The sequence below is a fragment of the Phymastichus coffea genome, unplaced genomic scaffold (assembly GCF_024137745.1).
Source record: "Phymastichus coffea isolate CEN01 unplaced genomic scaffold, Cenicafe_Pcof_1.1 PCOF00100, whole genome shotgun sequence".
NCBI classification, from domain to species: Eukaryota; Metazoa; Arthropoda; class Insecta; order Hymenoptera; family Eulophidae; genus Phymastichus; species Phymastichus coffea.
Window position 1 is genome coordinate 858,265 of NW_026706911.1, and position 17,742 is coordinate 876,006.

At 30.4% G+C, this 17,742-nt stretch overlaps 5 protein-coding genes across 7 annotated transcripts in view; 1 reads left to right on the top strand and 4 right to left on the bottom strand.

Moving 5' to 3' along the window:
* Window positions 1-210: 210 nt before the first annotated feature.
* Window positions 211-6,447, bottom strand: LOC131670105 (uncharacterized). Of its 2 annotated transcripts, none has more exons than XM_058945471.1 (5): window positions 6,172-6,447; window positions 2,557-2,777; window positions 1,783-1,964; window positions 1,069-1,241; window positions 211-686 (listed from the first exon to the last, which is right to left on the bottom strand). In XM_058945471.1, exons 1-5 carry the CDS (start codon window positions 6,315-6,317, stop codon window positions 485-487), a joined length of 924 nt encoding a protein of 307 aa, XP_058801454.1. In that variant the 5' UTR covers window positions 6,318-6,447; the 3' UTR covers window positions 211-484. The 2 variants fall into 2 exon arrangements, with proteins under 2 accessions (XP_058801454.1, XP_058801455.1); XM_058945472.1 differs by lacking the exon at window positions 6,172-6,447 and adding an exon at window positions 3,718-3,968 and having other exon boundaries at window positions 226-686.
* A 486-nt stretch (window positions 6,448-6,933) lies between these two features.
* Window positions 6,934-9,369, bottom strand: LOC131670104 (guanine nucleotide-binding protein-like 3 homolog). Its single transcript, XM_058945469.1, has 7 exons — window positions 9,242-9,369; window positions 8,999-9,106; window positions 8,167-8,922; window positions 7,753-8,101; window positions 7,436-7,652; window positions 7,137-7,311; window positions 6,934-7,066 (listed from the first exon to the last, which is right to left on the bottom strand). The coding sequence occupies exons 1-7, from the start codon at window positions 9,258-9,260 to the stop codon at window positions 6,969-6,971; spliced, it is 1,722 nt and encodes a 573-aa protein (XP_058801452.1). The 5' UTR covers window positions 9,261-9,369; the 3' UTR covers window positions 6,934-6,968.
* A 1,405-nt stretch (window positions 9,370-10,774) lies between these two features.
* On the top strand, window positions 10,775-11,515 carry LOC131670124 (U6 snRNA-associated Sm-like protein LSm5). Its single transcript, XM_058945503.1, has 3 exons — window positions 10,775-10,946; window positions 11,120-11,316; window positions 11,401-11,515. The coding sequence occupies exons 1-3, from the start codon at window positions 10,895-10,897 to the stop codon at window positions 11,431-11,433; spliced, it is 282 nt and encodes a 93-aa protein (XP_058801486.1). The 5' UTR covers window positions 10,775-10,894; the 3' UTR covers window positions 11,434-11,515.
* On the bottom strand, window positions 11,498-13,013 carry LOC131670123 (serine/threonine-protein kinase mos-like). The gene is made up of 5 exons (XM_058945502.1): window positions 12,983-13,013; window positions 12,778-12,877; window positions 12,500-12,696; window positions 12,022-12,407; window positions 11,498-11,852 (listed from the first exon to the last, which is right to left on the bottom strand). The coding sequence occupies exons 2-5, from the start codon at window positions 12,852-12,854 to the stop codon at window positions 11,541-11,543; spliced, it is 972 nt and encodes a 323-aa protein (XP_058801485.1). The 5' UTR covers window positions 12,855-12,877; window positions 12,983-13,013; the 3' UTR covers window positions 11,498-11,540.
* A 239-nt stretch (window positions 13,014-13,252) lies between these two features.
* Window positions 13,253-17,742, bottom strand: part of LOC131670139 (band 3 anion transport protein) — a 57,966-nt gene continuing 53,476 nt past the window's right edge. For both annotated transcript variants that reach the window (XM_058945522.1, XM_058945523.1), the window contains one exon: window positions 13,253-17,692. In XM_058945522.1, the coding sequence (XP_058801505.1) occupies window positions 17,029-17,692 (664 nt within the window). In that variant the 3' untranslated portion in view covers window positions 13,253-17,028. The remainder of the gene's footprint in view (window positions 17,693-17,742) is intronic.

The window sequence follows — 17,742 nt, forward strand, 5'->3', positions numbered from 1 at the left end:
ATGACTAGTTGTCTAATATTTTTGTAACACAGATTACTCTCACAAATTTTCTACAGTTTGGTTTCCCACAAGCCGGGACCTTTTCTTTCACTATATGACACGAAGCTCTAAAAAGTATTAACATTAATTAGAGTTTTTTTGTATAATTAAGTCGGACGCGATATATTATACATTAAACGCGATAAAAAATGTCGGTGGTTGCTGAAAAAACCACAAATTTAATTTTATAGTTTTAGTTTATTACAAATGTAAAAATTAGAAACATAGAATTATTAAAATTATATAAAGTAGTAATGATTCAAAAATTCATCAAGGACGTGGAGTGTCATTTTGATTTTGATCATTAGCATTGCATTGATTGGCATTCTTAAAGTTAATATGTTCAAAATAACAGTAACATCTCTACGAAGCTTTGCATATGGAATACATAAAGGTTCATTTGTTTTTATTTAAAATGTAAGATTAACAAGCAGTTGGTCAACTTTTATTCCAATTTTTTGATCATGAGCCTCATATCTGGTGTTTCTATGTTTGGGTAAACGGGAGATCCATCTTTGTGCACTAAATTTGCATAATACTGAATGTGCGCCACTTTAAATCCTGCCTGCTCGGCCAGAGCTTGTGACACTGACGTCGTGAAAGTCGATGCTGTAGCTTTTATGCCGTAATACCTTCCAATATCCGTCCTGAAAAGCGTGTGCATATATTCTTAGTTTCATATTTCCAATTTTATTTCTTTACACTTTACTTCAATATTTCAAAGCTATATGATAATAATATGATAAATTATTGTACATCAAGTGTCTGATAATCGAAATCACCACTTGCAAAATGTCAATTATAACGACTTATTTTACAGCTCATGCTATTTATATGCTATGATTTTCTAGATTTACATAACAATTTCAGTGGCCTAACTTGATTTCATATAATTTGATGATATTGAGTCATTTTCCAAAGCTATGCCAAATAAAAGGTGTCAGTTATCTTTTGTAATGTATCATGAAGCTGACATCTTTATGGCCACGCGTAATCTTCGTAATGATCTTCATACTTATAGATACGTACCTCACTTCTAACAGGCGCTGCGAAAGTTTCTGTCCGCGATAAGGAGGCGCGACACTCAAGCCAACCGAGTAAATGAACTTATCAACTCCATAGATTTTGCAAACATCTGCTTTGAGGGATATCTCGTAATACATTTTAAACAATCGTATTGCTAGGGGCGATGAAAATTTTTGCTGCAAACAGATTAGTATTTTTTATCTTGAAGATGTGATCATAATCAGTTTTAAGATACAAAAAAACATCAAATAAAGAGGGTACTTAGAAAAATATCGATAAATCTATCAATACACGAAATGCATTTGTCAATGTGGAGTATAATAGATATGTCAAGTGCGAATGCATAATGGATATGCGATTTCTATTTTTAACTAAAATTAAAAAAAAATACAGATTATGAAGATTGGTAAAAATTGATCGTCACTGACTCACGTGCATGAATAATCGATTCCAGATAACGATTTTTACAAAAAATCGAAGATCTTATCATCACCAGCATTTCGAAACACTGTTTTTTGTTTACAAGTTGTTAGCATTTCCTTTATCTCCGGCGCAAATTCAGACGTAAAATTCGAGAAAAGATTACGGCAAATAATTTTTATCAGAAGCATGTAGATTTTGGAAAATATTTAAAAACAAACTCGAATAATTGCATAATCAGGTGAATCGAGGCAATTTGAATCATGTGCGAAATGCAGCTAATACGCTCGCGCTTACCACGATGTCCACCAAATTGAGCTCCGAATAATCCGTTAAGACTAGTAGCATGTTAACGGCAGCTAATCTTGATAGCCTTCCGAAATAATCGATGGTAAATGCACCAACCACTAAGCCTTGATTCAAGCAGTGCCTCCATAGTGCTATCATGTCTGACTTTCGTTGTGGGTCATCTTTTGTTTCTGCAAATTTTTCATCAATTTCATTTTGAAGATTTAATGTGCAGTCAACATGCATGGATAAGATAACGGACAAATTAATAGTTTTTTGTTATTTTGTAAAAATTGGAACGATTGTTAAAAAGAAAAACTACATTTCATAACTGAACATTAAGAAAAGATATTGATTCACTTTCAGCTATTTGTTTCATAATTTTCTTTTTTGGTAGATGTTTAAGCGTTGAATATCATCCGAAGATTTCTATTCAAAGACCAAAAATTCTTCTACATACGCATCATATTTATCGAAAAGAATATTATATTGTATATTTACCATTTCGAAACGCTTGCCTTGGATAATTTAAGTATTTTTTTCGAGCGAGAGATATTGTCGTTATTTAGAAATGAATCACCATCACAATACGAAAGCATGCAAATTGATCGTGACCACGTGAAACGTAAAAAATTATATCTCCGTGAATCACGTGCGAAACGGCACTTGACCGTAATGAACGAAAAAGTGGATACATATTTTTTCCAACACTAGCAATGCTTTCATCACAAACTACAGTAAAAAAAAGTAAAAAAGTAGCATCATACTACACAGAAAACTTACTTAAACTTTTACAAGCTGGATCCTCGTTCATGAAGTAGGTGCACATATGTTCGATGACCTCGTCGTGTCTATCCGGAGGGATTTCTTGCAAGGATATTTTTATAGGACTACAGGTACCGTCGTAGAGCATCTCATAGCCATCGATAACCTTCCAGATATTGAGCGGTCCAGGCGGCCGCAACCAGTCCAGCTTTGTTGCTTGGCCGGACATCTTATCGTCTCTAAAAAAAAAAAAAGAAAGAAATTTATTGCGTCAACCTCAAGTGAAACTCACTTTTGTGGCTCTAACAGGTCGGGTATTGAGTATGTAGATATGCAAATTGTTAATTTTTCGAAGAGAGAAATAGGAAGAAATTTTTATTTATTCTATGACTTTTAACTTTTTCGAGATTAATCTTGAATTCACATGCAGTACTATTCCATTCGAAACAGTCATATCATCGTTGATATAATTGGTACCGGTTTTTTCTTAGGCGCTTGATGGAAAACATATCTCGCAGACAATTCTAAGGGGAATTCCGTAATAAAGAGTTCTTAAAAATATCAACTCTAGATAGATGTTATCTCGATCAGAATAACCTAAGTCAATTCATTTTTACGTTTGACGGTTCAGCTTAAGTTTTGTTGTTTACAATTTGAGTATCTAATAAATATTTGTTGTGGATTCTAACATTAAAAAAACCTTCACTTGACTTCAATTTACCTACACTTTGTAGGTAAATTGGTCAATCATATTTTGGCAACGTAAACGATTTTTTTCGTACCGTCGTAAATGATAATTTGTTCAACTTCATTTCAATTATTCACTTTAAGTGCTTGAACATTTTACGAGTATGCTATAAAAAGAGTATGCTATAAAAGAAATAGTGGCAAAGCATTTTCAAGGTAAACGTTAAAACTTATTGACGTTAACGTACATTTTTTTCTTCTATGCGTTCAAGTTTTTTCTATCGCAAATCCCATTATACGTGAGAAAAAAATCTATTTTAAAAAATGACTTACAGAGATCAGAAATCGATCGGTTGACAACTGTCGTCGAAAAAAGAGCTTCGTAGCTTTATTAAATTTTTCCGGGAAGTGAAATTGGTAAGAGCAAACGATTAAGCCGCACTGGGGTAACGTTCTAGCGCATTGATAATAAGCATGATATTTTTTACCCACCTATTTCGACTGTATCTTCCGACGCGTGTAGCACGACAAAAATCAAATGGTAGAAAGAAAATTCAAAGTTTTTCTCAAATGTAAGCTTTGTTCCAGGACTGCAAGTATTCCTTTTGTTTTTCCATTTAAGGTGAACAAAGTGCGTATCACGCGCAAGTGTGCAACGAGCTAGACACGCGGACACGTTCCTCACTCGACGACCGAACTCTCTCGTCTGCGAGAAAACACACAATTAATGCTTTTTGATGACCACCGGTCGTCGTGTGCACACACACACCAATACACTATATGACACATGTATACCTACAAGATGATAATGCGATTCCAATTATATGTTCGAGAACGTGCCAGCCATTTTATTCGTCGTTCTTTTTTTGGGGGGGGGGGGGGAGGATTGTCGATTTTTATTAGTAACTTAAGATCGTTATTTTTGAAAAGTTTATTTATCGCAGTCGCGGTTGTCATTTAAAATTCAAATTCGGAAATCTACATAAATCTATAATACTCCGGCTATTTCAAGACTTTCTATATGTAGAATAAAATTCGATAGAAATTAAGTCAATAACACATCGTTCTTATAACTCGATCTTTTATCAAATTCTTGTCAATCAAATGAGCGCTTTTTACACGTAGTCGCCATTTTGTTCGAACGCGTTACATATTTCATTCTCTGAAATTTTTCATTTTCAAAGCTAAGAGATATTGCTGTTCGCTCAGTTACCGTATTCTCTAATAACTTAGTAATTATCATTTTAATGCCGTCTTTATACAATTCAGTTATAAAATTTATTTTATTATAATCACAACTTCCAATGTATACAATAATAAACGTTCAAAAGATCTTGAGAATGGCAAATTACAATAATAATGGAAAAATCTTTTTTTAATTATGATGTTTTTTAAATATCACAACGGGGGAATAAAAATTCGTAATCCAATACGAAATTTATTACTGTAGATTTTTTATTTCAACTCTCATTTTACATACTTACGTAAAAAAGAACTTTTTTTTATTAGACTCATCAGTCAATAGTTATTTGCTGAGCAATATCTAAACTTGTAATTACCATTATTCGAAGATGTTAAAAGAAACCAATTACAAAACAAATGAGATTTGATTGAACCAAAAATAAAGAATAATTCAACTTTACGATCATAAATTAATTGATGGTAACGTTTAAATGTTTAATTATTTCGATTTATTGCGCGAAGGCAAAGCTTTATATATTTACTCAGTATATTCTAATAAATATACCGAGAAAATTCTTTTCGCGAAAAATGCTTTGCAATAAATCAAACACTGTTTACGAAGTCATGTAAATGACGATTTTCATCAACATTATGAATATTTTCTATTATTTTCTTGGCGCTGAGAATTTATTAAAATTTTCGTTAATTATAAAATGTATCGTAAATTTTTTTCACGTAAACTAGAGTCACGTATCGTTGTATTATAAACGAATATTAAGTCAATAATATTATGTAATATTATTTAATAATATTAAATAAAAGCCTTTAAAAATGTATGTCAGAAATTCCATAAATGTATATTTTACAATTTCATTTAATATATTTTATGATTTATATTTGATGCACTTTGAATGCACTGCTTAAATTTGAAAAATAATTTTTTCATACTACATTCTTACGCAACTCATCTCGTGTATTAATATCCATTGTTTGGTATGGAATTCTCCGTAAAAATTAAAAAATGCAATGTCTTTCTATCAATATTTGTGCTTCGTCATCAGAACTCTAGTGTACTTATTGGCACTATACTATTATATAATCATCAATTATAAGGATCAAAATTAAATGTCAATTTTTAGTAAACAAAAAACGGTAATTAAATGATGTTATGTCAAATGTAACGATTTAATATCAACAAATTGTATCCAATTTGAATACATTTTTTTTCATAAAAAATCATGCAAAACATTGTAAAAATAAAGGAATAGTTTTCCCGACTGCTGATAATTTTTCAAAACACAAACAATAAATACGATTTGTTTGTTCTTAATCTGTTTAACTGATATTGGATTGCGAAAAGTTACGAAAAAAAAAATTATGAAGAAACTCTCATTGTTGCAGTAACAACTTGACTTGGCTTCCTATACTAAACAAACCATATCTTTCATCAAAAAAATCCACTAGCAATGCTTTCATCACAATGAAATAAAAGTATAAAATAAAAATAAAGTATAAGGAAAAAAAGAAAGAACAAATAGTAGATTACATATCTAGGCCGAGAAAGCATTGGTAAATCCATAGCACATGAGAATTGACATCAAGGCGAAGTTGAGGTTGTCAAATACGTGCTATAGACTTACCAATTTTCCGGACATGATACTATTTTTTAGTCCAGCGAAACCGAGATTAGCACATTACCGACCGAGCTGCGGCCGAGAAATGCTACTTTCGGGCCGCTGGACAAAAAGAAATCACGGCACTAACAATAATGAACAAGCCCAAGAAATAAATGTAGTCTCAATCAATCGGCTAAAATTTGATGAACGGTAGCGGACGGTGGTGACAATGTGGTCCCAGGAAAAGATGCGCACGTACAATTGTATAAACGATATAAGATAATAATGCGACATGCACTGGTACTTGTGTAAGACTGAGTAAATAGTCGCCACTGGACAATTACATGATAATCAGTGTGGCACTCACACATTGGATTTCTAGCCGCTCTAGTGATACACTTTTTCCAGACGACTGTTCTCTCAATTACGCACACACATACCGACGCTCAATTCGATAATCAATTCCAAGCTTTGGACGACCGATAACTCGCTAATCACGTACGTCCCGATAACAAGAAAAAGAGCTTCGTCGTTGAAGGATTCCATTGTTAATTCGACAATTTTTGGATTGTTTTACTACCAACAAGTATATCATATGCGTGACTCGTGCTTTTAGCCACTTATTATCGCGAGTATTTCGTTACATATAAAACAAAGAAAAATGATTTTAGGGATTTCCCGTTTGTATATAATCTTTTTATAGATTTGATATGGATTTATACAAGAAACAAGCTTTAGATGCGAGTTATTTGTAAATTATATATCTGAATACACAACAATTTCTTTCTAAAATCGTTATCTTTTATTGTTTTTATGATTCAAAACGGAAACTGCTTTCCTATTACTGTATAATCTTAGAAAGATTCCGTAACCACCTATATCAATTTATGACTTAAGTTATTTTCTAAACGTATATTATTAATTGTAACATTAAATTAAAGTAACCTATCTATTTTTACTTAAAAAATCGGTTTTGAAATCGTAATTATCATTTGCTAAATTCACTTCTCCCAACACGTCTGCCAAGTCTGAAGCTTTTTTTGCTGCAAATAAATTATACACATATTTATTGATATCACCATCCTAATATTTTTACATAACATTTTCACTGACCTGTTCTTGCAGCTTGCTTCTTCTTCTTTTTGAATTGTAATTTCTTTATTTGATTAAGTTTTTGATTTCCTTCAATTTCAAACAGAGGATCGATTTTTTTCCTTCTTTCAGTAGGCAAAGCTTTGTTTCCTTCATTTTTCTTTTTCTTTTTTCCTTTCTTAGTATTCACTTTGACCTCCAGAAAAGAAATTAAATTATTTTTATTTTTGTTTGACATCTTTTACCATCGATTGAAACAATAAATATCAAGGGTCACGACAGTGGTCTGCACATGAATACCAGAGTACATGAATACTTACAGTTTCAGCTCCCTCGATATCCATAGTGGCTTCAACAGGTCCAGTACTTTCTATTTTTAAAGGATTAATTTCAGTTTCAGAGTTATCCATAGCTATTTCATCTAAAATCTTCTTCTCTTCTGTGGCAAAATTTTCAATATCAAATTCTTTCAAAACTGAATCAACTATACTAGCAGATACATGGCATGATCTGTCTTCAGGTGGCACAGTGTAGTATCTAAAACAAATATTTAAAGTTAGAAATTTATAAATAAATTATAAATTAGCAAGCAATAGTCCAAAGAATATATAGAAAATACAAAATTAAAATACTTTACCTTATTTTTCCTGAATTCCAATCATTTAAAATACCACGAGCTGCAGCCAAAGTATCAGGTATACCACCTTTTCTAAATCTTCCCATACGAGTAGCTTTTTTTGCGAAAAATTCTTCTGGTGTAGTAAATTCATGTACATCGTATAATTCCATCAACTGATGGGTTGAAATACGCTTTAAAATTGCACTAGCAGGAGTGAATGGATCTCTCAGCGATTCAATTTTCACAGCATTTTTTAAAGCAATTGATGAAGGATCTGCAGTTTTTGAATTCTCAAATACTATTCCAGGAGAATCCAAGAGTTTTATTTTTGAATCAAGCTGAACAACCTGCATTGCTTTGGTAACCCCTATAAAAATACAAATTTTATGTCTGATATCTTCAAATTATAATTACTAAACCATTATCAATTACCTGGTGTATTTCCAACATTACATGCCTTACTCCTTTTCAATGAATTAATAACACTAGATTTACCAACATTAGGTAAACCTACTACACCGACTCTTATACTAGCCTTAGTATTTCCAACGCTTCTGCAATAATTTCCAAGTAAAGATAACAATAGTTCTGCTCCAAAACAAGTTCCTCCTTGAATATTTTCTTGACTTTTTTGTCCCAATTTCCTTCTACCTAATCGCTTTGACTGATCTTGTGTTGAAGATTTGAAAGCAACAGCTGGTAAACTCTTACGTAAATATCTAAGCCATTCATCTAGATTTTTTCTTGGAATAAGATCTGCTTTATTTAGTACAACAACAAGACGCTTGTTTCCTTTTGCTAATTGTACAGCCTCTTCAACTTGTTTGCACCTTGTCCCAAGCGGATCCCTAGCATCTACAACTTCGAGAATTACATCAGCTTCATCTACCACTTTTTTAAATTCTTTGTAATAAGTTTTGAGAGAATTTTCTTCTTTCTTTTCTAATTTTCCTGCAGTAGTTGCTGTAGATGTACTTTCTATAGCATCATGTTCCATTTGTTTACTTTCTGCATCAGCAACCAAGCCTATCAATCCAGCTTTGGCCTGTTCTTCCTTTTTACGTTGTTTAGCCTCTTCTTTTCTTTTTTGCTTTTCTTCTTCTTTTTGTTTTTTCAAAGCTTCGACTTCTTTCAAGATATCCTCTTTGAAAGGGCATTGATTAGGTACTTGAATCAGCTTTTGTTTTTCTAAAAATAGTTAAAAATATTTTTAATCTAATATTAAAGTTTATATATTAAATACTCAAGAACAAATAATATTTACTATTTTTTGGATTCTTCTTTGCTTCTTTTTTTATTTTTCGATTGTGTTCTCTTACTTTCTTTTCAATCTTGTATCGTTTGCGTGCTTGAATTCTTTTGCTAGGCTTTTCTGTAAATAATTATTTCTTTGTAAATTTAGCTTAACACCCATTCGATTTGATTGAATTATATTAGCAATAAAATTTTATTTCAGTTGTTCAATTTCATGTGTAAGTTAATATTCCTAATTACTCTAAATACTTACTTAAACAAAACTTGGCCATTTTTTTCTAGTTAATTTTTTAATCAAATACTCAAATAAAACTTATCAATATATGGTTTCAATTAACTTTCAATGATACCTCAAGTTCACAACAACCACGTGCGGTCTGGTTTAGTTTGGTTATGTTGTATACTTTTTAGAACATACGAATTGCAAGTATAGGCGGCAGCACCGCATTTTGGCAACAATTGTTTCCCACATATATTTTGAAATTTAGTACATTACGATACAAGTGCGGGAAAGTAGAGTATTGTCTCCTGTGGCGTTTACGCCCAAGCGAAGCGAGGGTGGAAAGGTACTCGAGAACATTTTCCCGCACATGTGCCGTACCATATTTTTTTATACGACGTGTGGAAAGTGCGATTTTCAACGCACGTTTTCTGCCGAGCGTTCGGGAAAGACGCACTTTGCACACGGAGTGTCGAAATATAAATTTAATTTTAAATGAATACATTAATTTGTAAGTATAAGCAAAACTAACTATACTTTCTGTAGATAGCGTATTCGGATAAAGCACGTAAAAAATAATACTTATAGAATTGTAATTTAGGTTTTGTTAACTATTATGTATAATTTCCGAGAACCACGACCAGGCATTTTTTTTTAAATTTTCAATTTTTCTATACGTTGAGAAACGATAATTTCTACATGAATTGAGATGGAGTTTTTAATTTCACGTCTCATTAATTATTGAAGATTACATCAAAACTTTACTAAATGTAGAAACTAGGTACATACATTTTTACCTCGGTGGAAATATTGTTGTAATATTTATTTATATGGTTAATAAATGATGATGATGATTATCATTAATAATATAATTAGTCAGCGGCACAAGATCATCAATTTGATGACTTAATCTTCATTTTTATGATTGCAAGACTTGAGATTTCGTAAAAATAAAATAAATTTGTTATATGCTTTAGTACTTTGACAATATTAACATATAACTTCAATATTTTTAAAAGACAATTAAAGCCCATATAAAAATCAGATACACGACATTAATTAATTAATTAATTAATTGTTAATTAATTAAACATTAATTAATTGTTATTATCTATATTTTTATTTACCTAAGACAATTAACAATTTTTATTAAATCAGTTAAAAATGGCGAAGATGCTGGAATTTCAAATAAATAAGAACTTGTTTTCTCAAGTATTTTTGCGTGCGGAATATCACAAGTTGCCGAAAGTCGGTAGTGGGAATAATAATTAACAATATGAGGATGGAAAATCGACAGTATTATTCGTTTTGAAGTTGTCCACAGTGGCAAGATGTAAAAGAACACTCAAATAATTCTTAAAAACTAAAAAAATTTTTAATTTTATCTACCTTATTTTTTAACTAAGTAAAACATTTAGAATTTTTTTTTATTTTTCGAGTTTCGAGTTCACAAACACACACACACACACACACACACACACACACACACACACACACACACACACACACACACGATGGAGACTATGTATTGTATGTCACCATGGTAAACACACATTGTGACCGGCACGGGTCTCGCGCCACTTCATGCTTAAAGAGGGAACAAAAACAAATATTACATTATAAAATAAATAGTAGTTAGTTTGTAAAAAATAAAACCTTGTTTGTGAACAAAACCTATACTGAAATATGTCTAGCACTAGTAGTGTAACTACCAATCCTTCAACTTTGCTACCTCTTGGTAGGTTGTCACTTTTGTTGCTATAACCTAACAATTAATTATTTGATTATTGTTTTTGATTGAAATACACTTATTAAATTATTTTAGGATACTTTTAAATTGTTATTCAAATTTTTTAATATTTGACTACTGAAGTATTGATATTATTCATTTATTATCACTATTCTTTTCAGAATTAGTAGACAAGTGCATAGGTTCAAGAATACACATTATCATGAAGAATGATAAAGAAATTGTAGGAACACTGAAAGGTTTTGATGATTTTGTTAATATGTTGCTGGATGATGTAACGGAAAGTGAAGCCACTCCCGAAGGAAGGCGAGTCACAAAGTTAGATCAAATATTGCTTAATGGAAATAACATTACTATGGTAATTTTCAAATATTTGTATACTTAATGAATTTATCTTGAGATAACTTTTTCACCAAATGATTTTTGAATTATGGTTTTGCAGCTTGTACCTGGTGGAGAAATGCCAGACGTTTGAAAAATTTTAATCATTAAATATTTTTATACTAATTGGATATAAGGTAATTTAATGAATTAATAAACTTTAAAAAAAGGTACAAATTTATATATTTTTCTATGGAAAACCTAGTAAATTTCTAATTCCATTTGGCTTAAATTTTTAATTATCGTGTTGAGACTAGGTCTATCTTTACTTATCTTACTCCAACTTTGTTCATACATCTCCTTATATTTTCCTCCAAAACCATCATCCAACTTACTGTCTGATGGCTTTTTTCCTTTTCCTGTAAGATATAAAATTGTGTGTACATGTAAACCTGTAAAGGGTCTTTTTCTCGTTAGCATTTGCCAAGCAGTAACACCTAATGAATAAATATCTGACAAAGGTGTTGGCTTATTGCCAGATACAACTTCTGGGGCTGCATAGCCAGGAGTTCCCTAAAAATGAATTTTTTATTTCATTAAATTAATTAATGGATATATTTATAGTATTAACTTACTCAAATTTGAAAATTTTATGTTTGAGGAAGCCAATACTAACCTCTTGTTACAACTTGAATTTGTTTGAAAAACAGAAATTTTTAAATTAAAATAGAAAAAATCATACATGAAAATTTGAAGGATTATATGGTGCATTCATAAATATAGCACTACCAAAATCAGCTAACTTTGGTTGATTATCTGTTCCCATTAATATATTCTTAGGTTTCACATCAGCATGCACAACACCTATTTCATGACAATATTTCAAAGCTTTTGCTATTGATTTCCAAAAATGAATTCGTTCTTTTTTTGAAAGTTCATTCTTGTCAAGAATTATTTGTAGTGAATCGCCACATAATTCCATTGTTATAAGTGTGAGAATAGGTCCTTCTTCTACTTTAAAAACTTTTACTACATTTGGATGACTCAAATAAGCAACTTGTTTTTCTGTTTCAAATAAATTTTTTCCATTATAATTGTGCTTAATAATTTTGGCAGCAACAGGTTCACCTATAACGAAAAGTAATTGCAGTAAACTTTCTGATGTTTTTTAAACATCATTTTTCTGATGATTGGAATATTTTATTATATTTAGTTATAACCTTTGTAATTTGCTTTGTAAACCGTTCCAAATGTTCCATTTCCAAGTATTTTACGAAAGTTGCCTAGAAATCCTTCATTAATAATTTTCTTTCTGTGCGGGGTATCAAGATTGAAAACTGGTGATTTTTCTTGTATTTTTATGATACTTTCAACTGTAAGATTATGTTTTACAGGTGTTTTGGAATAAAGAGTTTGCCTGTGTAAATTAAGATGAATGAAATCATTGATTATTAATATTTTATGAACATGAATCAAATTAAAAAATAAAATGTGATACCTGGTATTGAAAACATTTTGCACTCTTTGTGGTGAAAGTCTATTGAAAACTTTGGCAGCCACTCTTGGAGAAGCCATTAGATTTATTAATGTTTAATAAACTAAATGTGCATAATAATATACATTAAGTTGAAAACTTAGTTTTTATTTTAAACTTAAGTGATCTGTTATTTGATTTAATATGAAGTAAATTAAACATGCTATACCATTTCCAACTGAAAAAATATTGACATATTCTTCTGAGCCAGGATCCAGAGGACATTGAAGGTCAAGAGGCTTTCTATATAAATTGAATTTTCAAATTCTATAGTGTAATAGAATTTCTTTTAAAATGTAATATTAGTTATACAATTATACAATTAAACTATTCTTATTCAAACAAAATAAATTATATGGTTACATTTTAACTGAACAAATATCAAAGCCATTATTAAAATATTTCGTTTTTTATCTATAAAAAAATAGAAACAAGTTCATTAAGAGGTTCATATTTTATTATTCATAATACTGTCAAGTTAACTATATTATTTACAATATTTTTATATCATTTAATAACAATAGAGTTCATCATAATCTCTTGTTACAAGAAATTCATAATGTAATACTTACAATAATAGTAATAACATTTTAAAAGATTCAAGAATAAAGTAATCATAGAAGAATAATATACATACAATTTCAAATCACATATCTTGCTGTGAATGAAAATTATTTCATAAAAAATTCAAATACAATCCATCATTGCAATATACATACATGCATTCTTGTTTTCTTTTCTGAATAGAAAATTTGTTCAAGCTTATAATTGAGATATATTCTTTTATTACCCTGCACACAATAAAAAGAATGATAAAACGAGTGCGTTTGCTTGAAGTTAAGTTTTTTCAGCCACTTTGATAACTATCACAATCAGCTAATAGCAACCTTCATCTTTATTAGTAACTAATTATCAGAATATACATCTGTATTCGTATTTTGTTTTAATAATAATTAGTTGAATGGTTGTACTACGTGATTTTTTAGTACAATCATTTTTTTGTTTCATACTTTTTAACGTATTTGCCAACTTGACAATTGATTTTTCTGCCTTTATTTAGTAAATATTCCTATTGAGCAAAATTTTCTATAGAATGAAAATATGGCTTTTTCAGTTTTCATTTTCAATTTTTTCTTTAATTTATATTTATACATATATGTTGTGTTCTAAAATAGTTTTAAGCTTCCTCACTACAATACTACACATCATACAGCTCATTATCACTTGGTCCTTGTTCACAACATGTAACCTTCGGTACTTTAAATATTCCTAAACATCGTTTATCGCATATCCATGAATTCTTTGTTTGATATTTAAGATACAATGGTGCTACATATACATTTACGAATTTTATAATTGTAACTTTGATTATGACTGAAAATCTCCGATTTTATTTCAAATCCTTTGTAGCATATTTTAGGCAATACATCTTCATCATGAAAAATAGTTTTGAGTGTCGTTACTTTAGAAAAATCTAAGGCTTCTCAATATAGAAAGTTTCATTTTCTCTAAATATTCTATTCATTTTCCTATAAACACAATTTTTATACATGTTTTCAGCTAAAAAAGATTATCTTTGAGATATAATAAAAGTATTTAGAGCAATGAAAAAATATATAGAATCATACAAATTTTGTTTTAGCATTCCACGTATTTTGTAACTAATAATTTCAAACAAAAAATTTTTTTTACTTGTTACTTTTATAAAAATGCTTACAAGTCTTAAAAGAATGCTCATAGCACATAGTAATATTTTTTGTTGTAGAGTTTCTCTTTTTCTTTATAAGAGGAATTCAAAAATTATATTTTCTGATCTTTACGTTGTTGTCTTACGTTTGCTTCTCTATACTTCACTTCTCATACAAGTTTAATCACTATGCAATGGACAGCTTTAAACACGTTCAAAAAGTCCTTAAGCTTTTTATATATATATCTATAATGCTCTCGACTTAAGAGGTAGTATTGATCAAGGTACACATGTTATGTGCTATTAAATTATGATATTCTATAAATAAATTTACATTTGAAAACGTACATTTCATTACTAGAAAAATAATAAATTAATGTTACAAAAAATAATTTATTTTTCGTGTCAACACTAATTGATATGAAATATTGACTGATAGAATTTATTGCAAAATTTCATTGTATCCCGTTTTTAGTTGAAGTTTGAAAACAACTTTTCCATAAAAATAGGCAGTTTTATTATTAATATAAAGTAAGCTGGCAGATTATTTTGGTATTATACGTGAACTTTCAATTTTTCCAAAATAGCATTAAAGTGAAGAATCTAAAAGTAAGTGTTATATAAACTTGAAAAGTACATGAGGTTTGACGATAGAAGTCGAGACAATTTGTTATAATTAACTTTGGCACTCTCCTATTAATTCCTTTTTAACATCTTAGGCACTAATCTGTTTTCGATCATTTTCGTGGAACCTGCTACGCATGATGCTTACCATAGCAGAAAATTGTATTGGATAATATTTCTCTGTAATGCATGATATTTCATTTATAAAATCTGAAAAATATATGAAACCTGTTTGAAAATTTGTTATCGATTTTACATCGCATTTAGGTGATTAATCTTCGCAAGTTCTTTTTACTATGAACGTCTACAATTTTTTTCATTTATAAATACAATTGATGAAATTTTTGATAAAATAACTTGTTAAAATAACAGCATTATAGAGAAACACTTCTGCCAGGCTAACAAAAAATAATAATATGATTATTTACAAGTTCTTATCCACCACTGGACGTTCATTTTCGCTCTATATCCGATACTGATGGAGGTTTCAATCAGAAATGAGCAATTCCAATTCGTAGTTATATATAGAATTTTTAATTGTACAAGTTATAAAAATATTTAAGAAACATCACATTTTCTCTGACACAAAAATGATTTTACATAAAAATAACTAATTACTTTGAACTTTTTGTATTAATTTTTTATAATGTATTTTTCAATGCTTTAAAGATTTGTTTATGCTTACGATATTTACAAAATAAAATACCTAAAAAATGGATTAAAACTGTTGGTTATTTATAAACAACAATGAAATAATACCGCTTTCTTCTTATCGAAAATATTTGTGTGCATGTAATTGAATTATATATAATTAAAGTTCATTCAGTAGAATACTTTAGTTAAACATAAATTTTAAAAAGCTCTTATTATATTCATCGCAAAACTTCCGAAATAATGGTATATAACGTCTGCACTTACGTCACATATCGGAAATAGTTTTTATACATGTAAGCGTGAAAACTTTATTCGCAATCCCATTTCATTTACCTGGTACATTAAAAAATAAATTCTATGTATGCGATTTTAATATTTCGAATTTAAGTGCATTTACATATAAAAATAAATTTAGGTATAGCTTTTCATTTATTAAAATATGTTATGCATGATATCATGTATGATATGCAATAGACATATATACTGAAATTTTATAATATTTTGATTTACAGCATTTGAGCAAACTCAAATTGTTATTGTAAAAAAATAAAACATCGTTGACAAAAATAAAATTTTGTTATTATAATAAAACATTTAATGTACACGTGCCTGACGCATTAATTTCCAGTCCTTCGTGAAAAAAATATAGAGATCAGAGGACAAATTTAGTTAATATTGAAGAGGGAATTTTTCTTATAAAAGGAACAAGATTCCTGTATAACGAAGATTCGTTAAAAAAATATAATAAGGCTATTTGCTTGTGAAAAGAAAATTTATAAAAAATATATCAGTTATCAATAGAAATATTTTAAGATTATTTTTTCAATTTTTATACAGTACGTCATCTGGCAAAACTCTATTACTATTACCCACAGTAAATTCAAAATTAGAAATAGCACCTAGATGTTCCATTACAACTAACATAAATTTACATGGTACTATTCAATAATATCTTTCAGAATTCAAATTACAAATTGAATGACGAAGGATTAAATGTTAAAAATTGACCTGAGCGCATAAAAATATTTCCAATAGTTGTCAGAAAGTTCGGCTAAAACGGCCTTTAAAAAATCAAAGATAACGGAGATAGAGAGAGAGAGAGAGAGAGAACGCGATAGAGAGATAGAGAAAGAGAGACAGCGATAGAGATATATAGATAGATAGAGAGACAGACAGACAGATAGATAAAGAGAGAAAGAGAGAGAGAGAGAGAAAGGAGAAAAAGAATTAGAAATTTTCAGGCACTGGCTTTAACCAGGTAGTGGAGCCTCTTCGTAAAAGTCGGGTTCGTCCTCGTTATCAGGATTTTTACTATCAAGAGCCCTCAATTCGGCAAGACTAAAGAAATGTCTCATTTGTGCCCTGAGTGGTATCATCAATATGAGGAAAAATGGTAGAGCGAGGGCAGCTTTAGTACTTTTGACAGTCCACAGAATCGCCAAACAGCTGATCTGGATGAGGGTGAACAAATGCATCTTGTAAGTTTGCACTCGGCGCACGTAGTTGGCGGTGCCATGATGCTTCACCGGCATGAAGAACAGCTTGACACGGTCGAACATCTGTACGCCGTTGGTTGACGACACACCCATGTAGAGGAAAACTCCGAGAAGTACTGACATCGGAACTCGACGTAATAGTGGTGCCATTAGCACGCTCACTCCGATAAGAATAGCCACAAGGAGCGAAGATACACGTTGCTCTTTCACTTCGACGATGTGTGGTTTGTCACCGGGTGCGTGAGTACGCGACATCACTGTCACCGCATTCACGTGAGTGAGCGAACGCACCGAAGCGGCACAACACCATGGTGCACCGATTAGACCACAGCCGAAGTTCATGAGACACACCACGACTATGTCCATGTGGTAGCCATTGCCTTTGCGCAGCTTGCGCTCTTTTTTGTCGATGATTAATCTATTGAAAACGTTCAATTTTTAAAATGGATTTAAAATAAAAATGACGTG

Excerpts from the sequence above, each read along its gene's own strand:
- LOC131670105 (XM_058945471.1), bottom strand. The coding sequence starts at position 6,317 with ATGTCGCATTATTATCTTATATCGTTTATACAATTGTACGTGCGCATC. Across the intron at positions 2,778-6,171 it reads TCTTGGGCTTGTTCATTATT|AGACGATAAGATGTCCGGCC; the intron begins GTTAGTGCCGTG and ends TTTTTTTTTTAG. Across the intron at positions 687-1,068 it reads CAGCGCCTGTTAGAAGTGAG|GACGGATATTGGAAGGTATT; the intron begins GTACGTATCTAT and ends CACGCTTTTCAG.
- LOC131670104 (XM_058945469.1), bottom strand. Across the intron at positions 8,102-8,166 it reads TAATGTTGGAAATACACCAG|GGGTTACCAAAGCAATGCAG; the intron begins GTAATTGATAAT and ends GTATTTTTATAG. Across the intron at positions 7,067-7,136 it reads GAAGCAAGCTGCAAGAACAG|CAAAAAAAGCTTCAGACTTG; the intron begins GTCAGTGAAAAT and ends ATTTATTTGCAG.
- LOC131670124 (XM_058945503.1), top strand. The coding sequence starts at position 10,895 with ATGTCTAGCACTAGTAGTGTAACTACCAATCCTTCAACTTTGCTACCT. Across the intron at positions 10,947-11,119 it reads TTCAACTTTGCTACCTCTTG|AATTAGTAGACAAGTGCATA; the intron begins GTAGGTTGTCAC and ends TATTCTTTTCAG. Across the intron at positions 11,317-11,400 it reads ATGGAAATAACATTACTATG|CTTGTACCTGGTGGAGAAAT; the intron begins GTAATTTTCAAA and ends ATGGTTTTGCAG.
- LOC131670123 (XM_058945502.1), bottom strand. The coding sequence starts at position 12,854 with ATGGCTTCTCCAAGAGTGGCTGCCAAAGTTTTCAATAGACTTTCACCA. Across the intron at positions 12,408-12,499 it reads TTACAAAGCAAATTACAAAG|GTGAACCTGTTGCTGCCAAA; the intron begins GTTATAACTAAA and ends TTTTCGTTATAG. Across the intron at positions 11,853-12,021 it reads ATAATCCTTCAAATTTTCAT|GGAACTCCTGGCTATGCAGC; the intron begins GTATGATTTTTT and ends ATTCATTTTTAG.